The sequence below is a fragment of the Danio rerio genome, chromosome 17 (assembly GCF_049306965.1).
Source record: "Danio rerio strain Tuebingen ecotype United States chromosome 17, GRCz12tu, whole genome shotgun sequence".
NCBI lineage: Eukaryota > Metazoa > Chordata > Actinopteri > Cypriniformes > Danionidae > Danio > Danio rerio.
Window position 1 is genome coordinate 10,291,395 of NC_133192.1, and position 13,447 is coordinate 10,304,841.

Sequence of the window (13,447 nt, forward strand, 5' to 3'; positions counted from 1 at the left end):
TCTCTCTCTCTCTCTTTCTCTGTTTTGAAACAATGAAGCAACAGATGAATGTCATTCAATTCTGTTTGGATTATATTTGATCCCGATGAATTTCGTCCTCCTGTTGGATGTGAACCACATGTGCCTCAAACCTCAAGGACGATCCGATCATGTCTGTGATTGTTTTCCTCCACTGCATGTTTTTTAAGCAAAATCTGTAGACTTACGAAGGCAAATTAGTCTGTTCTGTTCATGCTTTGCCTGACGGGCCTTTAATACTTTACTGTTATTGACTTTTTTGTGTTCTTATTAGTAGTTCCCTTTAGTGAAATACAAAAAAAGTAGGATTTGTAGTGGTTTTGTTTTGCTGCTTGTATTTAGTGTCTCAAATCAGGCTGCGCATGTTGCTTCAGGTGAGTGTGGTACTTTGATTTGTATTGGTAGTTGGATGATTAACCATCATGCTTGTAGGACTTCTACCAGTAAACAACCAATTAGCACACACTGGCAGTGCCTTGGAATATTTGGCAACCACTTTTACAGATGACCAAGCACTCAAATATTAATCAGAAGTGCAAAGATTTGCTATTGTTTCATTCGTTTTAATGTGCACATTTCTTCCCATCACTTAGCATGTTGATAGATACAAAATACACAACATAAACGTTTATTTATTCTAAAATACAGTAAAAAAATATCCCTGGGTATCAATTCAGATGTCGCTATTTATTTGATTCGGACTTAGAAGCTCTCAATTGATTCAGTTTGGTTGTTGATTAGATTCTTGATTGCTGATTTGGTGTAATTAAAACCATATTCATTTATTCATTCGTTTTCGGCTTAGCCCCTTTATTTAATCAGGGGTCGCCACAGAGGAATGAACCACCAACTTATCTAGCATATGTTTTACACAGCGGATGCCCTTCCAGCTGCAACCCAGTACTGGGAAACATTCATACACACTCATACACTATACAGCCGATTTAATTTAATCAATTCATCGCATGTCCTCGGACTGTGGGGGAAACTGGACCACCCGGAGAAAACCCACGCCACCACGGGGAGAACATGCAAACTCCACACAGAAATGCCAACTAAACCAGCCAGGGCTCGAACCAGCGACCTTCTTGCTGTGAGGTGATCGTACTGCCCACTGCGCCTCTATGTTGCCCCTATTAAAACCAAGAGTAGCTTATGAATGGTGAATGAATGAAAAGAAATGAAGAGCTAAAGGCCTATATTCTCTGTTTATTTGAGGTGTATGTAAATGATAAGAGAACTTCAAGTGCACAGAATATGTATAGTCATAAACAAAATATTCTCTGTTTTTTTTTGGTTTGCTCAGCCCTAGTAAAAACAGTAAAATCGTGTAGTTGTAAATCAATTTACTTTTTTTCAATTTGAATTCAGTTTAAATTGTGATTTCAAGTTTCGGTTCTGTTATAATTAACAGTTATCCAGAGACTATTGAACTGCAATGGATCGCTAATGAACTACAAAATACACCGTCACATGGCCAACTTATTGTCAAGCACCACTAACACACACACACACACACACACACACACACACAAACACACAAACACAAACACACACACACACACACACACACACACACACACACACACACACACGCCAGTTTCTGTTATTCCGTGATCACACACACACACAGCTGTGGTTCATCCCCATTGATGACTAGGACTATGTATATCCGTTTTTTTCCCCTCCCGTTGTCTGTTGTATTTTCATTACTTCCATGATAGCCGTGTGTTCCCTAGTTTTGTTTTCATTAAGTGTATTATTTAATATTTGTTTAATGCTGCGTTTGGATCCTTATCTTGCTTTCCTCCTTCGCAATACAAGTTGGCTCATGACAGATTTGTAGTCCTGAGTGAAAGTGAATGATTCCCAGCGATATATGAGCCTGGATCGCTGGTGATAGTGACAGGTTCAATGCTTCAGACATCATTTGCTGATTTGATGCTTCAGGAGTATTTCCTTTTATTATCAATGTTGAAAACAGTTGTGCTGTTTAAATGACATGAATATGTTTGCAGTGAACATTAACAAGGTCATAGTCAGATATATTTCAAATAAACAAGATTAAACCAGTAAATCTAGAAAATATTGTTGTACTTTTGAACCACCCGCTTGCTACTTTCGTCTCTGCTGACGTGTAATAATCTGCAACTTTTGTTTAAAGTGTAGTTATATTAGGGTTGTACTACATTGATACAAAACAACACCTGAATTTGCTAGACCACTCTTGTGAGTTAGTAACTTTTGTCCAAAGCGTCTTACAATTATTATATATTTTTTTTATATATGTTATCCTTATTAGTTAAACTGGATTTTCTCTCTCAGCAATCTTTAGGCAACATCCTTTACACTGAAAAACTCAAAAAAATATTTCACTCACTGGATTATATTTCACTGGAATAATTGTAAGTCAATATAAAAGAATAGCAGGTAAACCCTTGAATTAGTAATTAAATACTTGCGACTCCTATAGATGTTCAGTTTGCGTATACATCTGTTGATAATGTGTGGTGAAAACAGTCTGTCATGTTACAGAGAGTGATGATGGCCTTACTTTCAGCTCGTGATTGACAGTAAAAACACACGTTGCGTCTCTGAAGATGTGAAGCTGACAGAGGCGTGTAAACAAAAGGGCCCAAAATGACTCGATTCAGCAGATTTTACTGACATCTGAGCCTCGGTTTCACTCGAGGGACAGAAGTAAGCGTTCATCAGATGATTGAATTCACATTGATTCCTGCCATATTAGCAGTTTAAAGCAAGACCTATTTTGACGGCACAAGAGAGAGAGAGAGACGACGACATGAGAGGTTTTTGAATGATTCTATTTGAAATAAGAATACGTAAGATTCTCATGCAAATCCCTTCTGCCTGCGTAAACGTAAGAAATCCAGCCTAACTATAGCGTGTACGGAGGTTATACAGATGCGGCTGTTAGCACACGGGCGACATGCCATAGGAAAATTAATTAAGCAATGCTTCGCTTTTAAGTCAGAGGCTTACACGTGTTTTTTCTTCGGTTGACATTGTCTGCCTTGAGATTATGAAAGCTTAACCTTTATCTCAGACACTGATTGCATTGCATTGTGGGAACGGGCTCTGCGTACATTATGGCAAACGCTCATCAATAGCCCGATTTCTCCTGTCTGATGAATGTAGGTTTATGTGCATGATATTGACTTTTTTTTTTTCATGTTCACCCATGGGAGCCGCATCTTCCAGCAGCTCAGACGTATACATTTATAGATTTCTAATACATTCCAGCTCGGCGTTTTTTAATACAGATGGGTAATTCTGGTGGGTTTTGCAATGGGGGGAGAGATCAATGCAAATGCATCTTAGCCACAAGCCACAGGAGAGGCGAATCTCCATCACGACAATGTCCTCGACTCCAAAACCGAAGTGGCGTGCTGGGCCGAACCGTCCTTAGACTCAAGGTGGCTGGCAGAAATTGCTTTTGTCGGAGGTGGGCATCGGTTTATTATTGTGTGTGTAAGCTTCTCCGGTGGGATCGAGTAATTAGGATCCTGACATGGCATCGGCGAGCCAGCCGAGTGAATCAAAAATGAAGGCAAATGAAAGCAAATTCCTCCGAGGAGGGAGAGGAGAAGTCTGCGCGCTCGTGCCGCTAATTTTCCACAGCTCCTAGTTAGGTTCATTTCATTCCTCCCAAATGAGCAAAGCGCACCCGAGCCCCGGCGTTTGATGCCCGCCCAATAAATGGAATGAAAAAGCGACACATCTTTCTGTTGATTTTCTTGTTTATTATCAAGGGTAGCTTTGATTGAGGAGCAGTTTGCATTCATGGAATCGTCTGACCTTTCTGGAGGCATCTGCCGAGCAGGCGGCGGGCGAGAACGCTCTTCATAAAGTGTTGAGAAATGAGCAAAAAATCAAAGCCGTCTGTTGGAGCTTTTTATTGGCTCGCTCATTCATCGGCTCGCATTTTGCACAATAACTGATCTCCGTCAAGCCAATGTAGCCAATTTTCTCAAGCACCGAGGAGAGATACATATTTTTTTCCATCTGATTTGAAAAAAAGCTTGTACAAGTGCTTCCTAATCGCTACTGAAAACCGACGCTCACCGCTGCTCGCTCCACGCCAGTTTTTATTGTTGCCATATTGATTTGGCTAAATGCTACGAGTCTGAATTGGTTTAATAGTTTCGCAAGTTTATTATGTTTTAATAGTTCTTGAAGTTGAATCAATGGCGTAGTGGTAATTGTTTTCCAAGGGGTCGCTGAAATTATAACGATTCCTTCTCTGGGTTTGTTTTTTGGCGTCAGCAGGTGGAGGTCCAGCAGAGCCATCGAGAGGCCCAGAAGGACATTCTGGATCAGATGAGAGGGAAACTTCAGAGTCAACAGTTGTGGTCCGGCAGCAGAGGTGTCGACTTCAGTCTGATGTCCAGGACTAGCAGGTATGATTTAAAATGTGTTTAATCGATACCTTGTGAGAGCTGAAAACTCATTTAGGTTTTTATGCTAAACCTCACGTGTAGTTAAGGGCAAAATTGTTCGACCTCCTGTGAAATTTTCATTCTGTTTCAAATATTTTCCAAGCGCTGTTTAGCAGAGTTCACAGTATTTCCTTCACTAAAAAAAATGACATTTGCAGTTTATTTAAATTGAACAACATATTAAGTTCAATCTACTTCAATTTTTAAAAACTAAGTTTATTTAATTCCTTTATGTTATCCCAACACAAATTGTAAAACCCAGTATTTTTTACAGTGTATCTATATATTTTTTTTCTTACTATTTGGCTGGAATATTTAAAAATATATATTATAGGTATATATTATTAGCTCTCTATTTTTTTTCCATTGGCTACAGTGCAGACCACTGTTGTCCAATGCCTTTCCTAAATAACCTAACTTTCCTAGTTAACCTAATTAACCCAGTTCAAGGTGCAGAATGTAAGTTTGACACCCTGTGGTTGAACTAGGTATTGCATGCCAGGTTTGAAACACACACAAGCGCAGGTTGCCAGATTGACAACATCAACAGGAGTGTGCCTGACTGTTGAGCCTAAAGGCTGATTAAAGCCTGATCTAAATCATGTTCTAAATAAAAGCAACAGCACACAATATAAGAAATATTTGGAGTTTTTGTCCTAACCAACACCTGAAATTTTTATTTTACAAATGGTTTCTTCAATGTGTACAACTCATGCTAATAATGTTAGCTTGAATTCCATTTTACATGACAATTATTGTCATACTACTGAAAGCAGCAGCAGATAGTTCACCTCAGATCTTGAAAATAAAATACTCCAACAAAAAATGACTCCAACACATATCAGTGATTCAGGATGTACATTTAATAAAGTTAAAGAGGTTTAATATGTATTAATTAGATTAGAAACTTTACCATTTTGTTAAATGCAGTAAGTGCACTATTCTGTGCTTCTAAAAGGCTGTGTTTACATTTCTGTCGTATTTCGTCTGGGGCATTCACATGTACATGGGGAATATTTGAAAGAGAATGTAAAGTTTCTTGAGGACTAATAATTGTGCCTTCAACTCTATACAATTTGTAGACAATGTAGTCCCGGAATGAACATAAAGAAAATAAATCCATTCAGACAAAGTGAGAAAAAGATTTAAGCGTTTTTTCCATTAACAAAGCCAACATTTAGCTGACAGTAAATACATGGCAAACATGCAATCAAACTTTCTGAATAACAATAAGCACCTAAGGTTGATGTAGATTGATCAGTTTTGCTGATTAATTGCCAGAGATTACTTTTTGCTAACAATCTGAAATAATCTATATAAATTATTCCGGGTGTCATCCATTGTTATAGCAGCTGAACGGGGTCCACTAATACAGTACGAGAGTGGTTTAAAGAGGCCTGAGTGGAGTTTTTGACACATGAGACTACAGAATGCACAGAATGCAAGATTTAAACCATCATTATAAAGTAATTATTTGTTCACTACATCAGTGTTTTTCAACCCTGTTCCTGGAGCCTCACCAACAGTACATATTTTGTTTGTCTTCATTATCTGACCCAGTCATTTCAGGTTTTGGAGTCTCTTCTAATGTTCTGATGAGTTGATTTTGGTGTGTTTGATTAGAAAGAGGTTGAAAATGTGTACTGTTGCCTTTAGGAACAGGGTTGGTTGAAACTACAGCTACTACAACACAACTGTCAAGTTGTTATCATTTATTTGCAGAAGCATTTCATCCAACACTGAAAACAATTACTCACTAGATTTACTACATTATTTTTTATAGTTAAGGGGTCAATAATAATTTATATGGGCTGGATTAAAAACAAAACTAATTAACTTGAACATTACTGAATTTAATTTCTTTGTTTAAATTCAGCCCTTATAAATTGTTTGCAACCATTTTACTTTAAAAAAATGTAGTAAATCAAATGAATAATTTTATTTCAGTGAGCTGGTTAATTGTATGCATTCATTAGGCAGTTTATTTTGTATATTGCAATCATAAGATCCAGAGAAATGTGTGTCCAGCTTGTTGTGCTTTTGCAAGAGGTTGAGGTAGTTTTTCTAGTTCTTCCAGTGTTTCATCATTGGACTTAATTGGGCTCAAAATGTTACGATTAAATTGATGCCATCATTACAGTCCTATGTTATGTACAATCATTAAATATTAAGGAAGCCTCAAGACCTGAATGATACAGGAATTCAATAGTGCTGGCACCTCATTACCCAGTTTTTAAGCCATAATTTATGGCTAAAGCAGTCAATATATCGTTAAGCTGCTAAAATAGTTGATAAAAGTCACTTTGGTGAACTTTTCAACCCGAGAGATTTAGGCATGGGACAATAACCATTTTCAAGGTATACCGCGGTTTGGAAAAGTCAAGGTTTTAAAACCGCCAACATTTTCTGTTTTACCGTTCCTAAGGTATGAGAAAGATTTTTTTATTTAATTTTTAAATTTTTTAGGACACCATTATAGCAGAAAAGATAGTCAGTGATGCTGTTTTAAATTGTAAAGAAATTTGTGTTTTATGAAACGAATAAGGATAGCAGAAGTCAATGATTCATTTGAGTTATTCAGCCTGACATGTTTACTGCTGCAACGTATTTTAAATGCTTCTCAAAATAAAATGTTTTGTGGTTAAAGGGGGAAAAGTATTAGTTTTTACCCAGACATTTAAAAAGAAAACATTTTTGAGCAGTAATCACAATACTGTCAAACCATGATATTTTTATCCAAGGTTATCATACCGTCAGAATCTTATACCGGCCTATGCCTACAGAGATTGTCAGAGAAAAAGTAGAATTAAGAATGTATGAGAAAACTAAAGGTTTCAACTTGATTTTAACTTGGATGCAAACCACAATGATGAGATTTTAAAACAGACTGAAATGGACCCTTTAATGACTATTGTAAGAGTATTTTTTAATTAAACGATATATATACACTACCTGACAAAAAATTGTCGTCAATCCCAATTGTAAAAGCATCAAATAATAACTTGAATTTTTAGATTTTTCTGATGAATCATCTGTTGAACTGCATCTCAATCATAAATACTGCAAAAGACCTATTGGAACCTGCATGGACTTAAGATTCTCATAGAAATCAGTCAAGTTTGGTGAAGGAAATGTCATGGTTTGGAATTACATTCAGTATGATGGCTTGAGAGAGTTGATGGCAACATCAACAGCCTGAGGTATTAAGACATTTGTGCTGCCCATCAGGCATGTGAACACATAGGGCTCAACCTGCGCAGTGCACATGCCCTTTTAGTCTTGGATAGAAAGTGCCCTTACAAAATGATAAAAAGTGCCCTTCAAATACCCCGACCCCTCCACCCCCAAGCTGCTATTCAGTACGCGCGCGGCAACTCCCCCCACTCTTCAGTACGCGCGCAACAACTATCACTAAAAATTTAATTTAATTTAATTTTTGTAATATAAGTGTAATCAAGAGGCCTTTGTCTTTCATATTAGCCACTTCTAATACCAAATGATCAACTAGAAGTGAAGTTATTATTTGTTGTGTCTAAAACTTAGATGGGCAACAAGATGTTTGTCAGGTAGTGTATGTGTTTTATCATTGTATATGTGGACATAATAATGACATAATGATCAGTAATTGTGTTGATTATTCTATTTGGAAGTCAAGTCTTTTATGCGCTTTGTTTCTTTATGGCGTATGTTGTTTGTGTTGGGTAAAACATTTTAAATCCTTTAAGAAAATGCATAGTTTACCCCCAAAATAATCAAGATTTACTCTCTATTTACACTTTTTGAAGTGGTTTAAGAGCTTTTTGAGTAAATTTTTTCCGAAAACATTCATTCATTCATTCATTCATTCATTCATTCATTCATTATCTTTTCGTCTTAGTCCCTTTATTAATCTGGGGTCGCCACAGCGGAATGAACCGCCAACTTATCCAGCATATGTTTTACGCAGTGGATGCTCTTCCAGCTGCAACTCATCACTGGGAAACACCCATACACTCTCATGCACACACATACACTACGGCCAATTTAGCTTATTCAATTCACCTGTACCAAATTTCTTTGGACTTGTGGGGGAAACCAGAGCACCTTGAGGAAACCCACGCAAACAAGGGGAGAACATGCAAACTCCACACAGAAATGGCAACTGACCTAGCCAATGCTCGAAGCAGCGACCTTCTTGGTGTGAGGCAACATCGCTACCCACTGCACCAACTTTTCTGAGAACAGAAGAAGAGATTTTGAAGCATGTCAGAAACCTGTAGCCATTGACTGCCATAGTGGAAAAAACAATACAAATACAATGGAAATCTTCAGTTTTCAACATTTCTTTCTTTTGTCTTCAGCAGATAAAGAAACCCAAACAGTTTTCTGACAAACGTGAAGAGTAAATAATGACAGAATTTTCATTTTTGGGTCTTTAAGAGCTTTCAAGTATTACAATTCTGCCTTATTACATCAATTCAGTCTGAAATACATTTTAATTCATTTATATTTTGCCGTGGGTGTTTTGTTTTCACTAATACCTTTCATTTTTTATTAATACTTTATAAATTAGGTTCATTTCAAGCACTAGAAAGGGCAGCACAGTGACGCAGTGGGTAGCACAATCGCCTCACAGCAAGAAAGTCGCTGGTTCGAGCCCCGGTTGGGTCAGTTGGTGTTTCTGTGGGGAGTTTGCATGTTCTCCCAGTTTTCACGTGGGTTTCCTCCGGGTGCTCCGGTTTCCCCCACAGTCCAAAAAACATGTGGTATAGGTGAATTGGGTAAATAAGTTGTCCGTAGTGTATGTGTGTGAAAGAATGTGAATGGATGTTTCCCTGGGTTGCAGCTGGAAGTAAAACATATGCTGGATAAGTTGACGGTTCATTCCACTGTGGCGACCCCAGATTAATAAAGGGACTAAGCTAAAAAAATGAATGAATGAATGGAGCCCTTGAAATTGTAACCTTTCTTTAATCTTATACTCTCCAAATCCTCATCTGATTACATTCTCAAAATGACTAATCATTTTATTTGTGGACCATTAGTCCTCTATCCTCACTGTCTCTAAAAGTACCAAACATAGAGTCCGGACTGCACTCTTTTTTTAGCTTTGGCTTTGAATCAAACATCGTTTTAATCCTTTTAAGCTTCTTGCTGTAATGATTTATTTTGCAGTAAAAAAACCCATAATGATCCTTTGAATTTTAATGATAAGCCGCCTGCTCAAGGATTCATTGTTTTGACTCTTTGGCCCTTACCTTTGCATGGAGAAACACGTCTTAAGGGAGGCACTGTCCAATTCGATGCCTCTCCCAGCATCCCCTCTCACCGGATAGAAACACGGGACGCCTGCCATTCAGGAATCAAAAGCCACTCAACAGGAGAGGAACGCAACAAAAAGGAGATGTAACGTCCCTGCATTAGGCGCCAGGGATTAGCACCATAAATTAAAGAGCTCTTTCTATAAAACTGTCAGTTCATATGAGATGTGAGGAGTGTCAATACAGCCGGCTGAGGGCGAGTGCTGATGAATTGGAAAAACCTCCCCCTTTTAGAAAGGTGCAGCGGTGTTGAGTGTGGGGCAACGCTGACGTTAAACGGATTTGAAAAGAAAGAAAGAGGGAGAGGCATCCATTTCTGTCTCACAGGAGTGTCAGAGCTGTGTTGACCCCGAGGAGACGCTTTCAAGTGGCTAACGGCTAATTCCTGTCGACAGAACCACTGCATGAGGGGCTGCTGAGATCTGAGGAACTGTAGAGGAAACATTGAGAGTAAAAAAAAAAAAAACACTAGGTGGGAATAAGGCATTGTGTTTTCCTTAAACAAGTTTTCTCTTCTGCGTTGTTGTATTCTTGAAAATGCTGTATTATATTTATTGCTAAAATTAGCAATGCCAATCAAATTAAATCATTGGGACATTCAAATATGCATCACTTTACAAAACAAATAGGAAAGAAACATTATCATTCAAGAGAGAATTTCTTTTTTTTTTCAAAAAAGACTTTTGTCTTAGTTTTGTATTATTATTATTATTATTATTATTATTATTATTATTATTATTATTATTATTATTATTATTATTAGTAGTAGTAGTATTAGTATTAGTACTAGTAGTATTATTAGTATTATTATGATTAATAATAATAAGCTGTATAATAATAAACTTTATAATAATAATAAAATATTTGAATATATTATTATTAGTTGTTGTTGTTGTTGTGACTATTTTTATTATTATTATTATTATTATTATTATTATTATTATTATTATTATTATTATTATTATTATTATTATTGTTATTATTTTTATCATCATTATTTTACATTTTATTATTATTATTGTTAATATTATTATCATTAATATTGATAATAATATAAATAATAATAATAATAATAATAATAATAATAATAACAACAACAACAACAACAACAACAACAACAATAATAATAATAATAATAATAATAATAATAATAATAACAATAATAATAATAATAATAATAATAAAACTATTATTATTATTAGTATTATTATTATTATTATTGAAATAATAATAATAATAATAATAATAATAGTTTTATTATTAGTATTCTTATTCTTAGTATTATTATTATTATTGAAATAATAATAATAATAATAATAATAATAATAATAAAACTGTTATTATTATTATTATTAGATTGCTGTGGTTATGTAGATATATAATTTTACAAATACACAAAAATGAAATATCTATAATATAATAAAATGATATGATATTTTAGTATAATGCTTTATTAACATGGGAACTAATAACTAATAAGCAAATATATATATAACGCGACAAAATGTTTATAATATAACAAAATGGTTCGATAATAAGTAAATTATTCTAATATAACACAATGAACATGCACTGTAAAAAATGCTGGGTACCTCATAATATATTCATGTTTTCCCAACACAAATTGATTAAGTTAACTTTTGTGGAATGAACCTAAAAAAATTAGGTTGTCCCAATGAAATCTCAAGAATTGTGTTGTTTTACCTCATTTTTAATAAGTAGTTTGAACGAGCAAAAAAAAAAAAAACAGAGTGTGTAATATCATAAATCATGCATAAAGTACATTTTCAGATGTAATACAGTAATGATTTTTGTAGGAAAAAAAATGTGCATTATTTTGATTACGGTGTGAAAAAAAATCAAATGGAGTTTAGGACCATGAGTCATTCATTCATTCATTCATTCATTCATTCATTCATTCATTCATTCATTCATTCATTCATCATAAAATAAACATTTATCACACTTTGTTTTATTATTTTGGGGGTGACCTATTTTAGAGATTCACTTAAGTGCATGCTCAAGTTTTCAAAAGAGTTTGAGAGGAAAGGATGTACAATTGTTCTGCTCACGAACCAAAGCGAGCAGCAGAAAATGATGCTGACAGAACAATATCCCATGATGCACGTTTGCTAAATGGATCTTACAGTTTTTTTTCTCTCCCGCTTGTTTTTTGTTATTCGTTGTTAATGTTGTTTGGATGCCCGGAGAGCTTGTTTTACAAGCATTTAGATTTATGTTAGTGCAGAAAAAAAAGAGTGCAAAAAACAATACGGTATGCAAGAATACAGAAAGATGCTGTTTAACTCACAAACGGCATATTGAGTTTTAATATCCGTCGAAGAACGCAGTGCCTGAGGGAGTCTTCACACTTCCGCCGCACACGTCTGACTCTTTCTAATTTGCTGTCTTTGCCGTTTTGTTCTGATCAATGTCTTGCGTACAAACACGGCTCAAATTTTCACATACTCCCTGATGTCGTTTTGTTTAATCAGCGCCTGCTTGGAAATGCTAATTTGCTGCAGCATCCTTGTTGAATTTTCATACGCGCGAACCTTCGATGGAGCGCTCCTGTTTCTTTTGTGTCTGCTCTGAATTGAAATAAAAACGGAAATGTTGACTTTCCTCTCGCAACCCCTGTTTGATCGTTATTTGTGTAATCTCATTCATAGTTTTTCTTCTTCAGGGACAACAGGACCGCTTGTAAAAGCAAGAAGAAAAAAAAACACTGCTCGTTTGACAGAACTGTCAAAGCGCTCAAAAGCTGTGCAAATTCAACAAAACAATTTCCCCACTAATGTTTCTAAACATGTGGGCCTCCTGCTGAGGTGCAAATCTAAGCAAAGCTCAGGCGCTAATATGTTTGTTTGTGCATCTGTGTTGATGTTCTGGTATGAGTGCACCACTGTATTGCCGCTATGCTACTTGGGCTGTCATGCTCCAAAAGAGGCAAACTCAACATTAACATATAAAAAAACATAGTTTGAAGACCATAAAATTAAGAAAAGTCTCTTTTTGCGTGCGTTTTTGTTGTTCAGTCAAAGCTGAAACATGTATTTATTGTGTACAGTATGGTGCAATAAATCAATTGTGTTCTTGTGAAGAACTTGTGTCACAGCATACATAGCTCCAAAAGTGACATGTCCAGGAAAATATTGCATACATTTGCATTTATTTGATCAACAAAAACAACGTAACCTATTAAAACACTTCCCTTGCCTTCTTAGACTTTACAGACCTGAAACTTGCCTTTAGTACTTATTCATTGTTGCTCTTAGTTGTGTAAATTGCTTCCTTGTCCTCATTTGTAAGTCGCTGTGGATAAAAGCGTCTGCTAAATGACTAAATGTAAATGTAAATGTAAAACATATTTGTGCAAAAAAAAATATTATTATACAAAATTATTAAATGAAATGAGTGTAGTTAACTCAAAATTGACTGAAAGTTAATTCTACTCATTTGAAAAGAGTTTTGAACTCAGTATTAAGGCTAATGAGTTAATTAAATACCTCATTATTTCAACTTAAATGAAGTGAGTGCACAGTACTCATATTCGTTTTTTTTTTTTTTTTTACACAAATGGTTCGTAGCAATCGTTTTACTTAAACGGTTTGAGTTGCCTTAACTTATCGGTCTTCAACAGTACTCTGTTGGTTTGAGTTCTCTTCA

The 13,447-nt window shown here is 35.6% G+C and overlaps 1 protein-coding gene across 8 annotated transcripts in view; it reads left to right on the forward strand.

Annotated features, from left to right (window-relative positions):
* Positions 1 to 13,447, forward strand: part of akap6 (A kinase (PRKA) anchor protein 6) — a 279,219-nt gene that overhangs the window by 150,823 nt on the left and 114,949 nt on the right. For 5 of the 8 annotated variants that reach the window (XM_001919913.8, XM_021467296.2, XM_073928151.1 and 2 more), the window contains one exon: positions 4,306 to 4,439. In XM_001919913.8, the coding sequence (XP_001919948.3) occupies positions 4,306 to 4,439 (134 nt within the window). The remainder of the gene's footprint in view (positions 1 to 4,305; positions 4,440 to 13,447) is intronic. The other 3 variants (XM_021467295.2, XM_073928152.1, XM_073928154.1) reach the window with 1 other exon arrangement.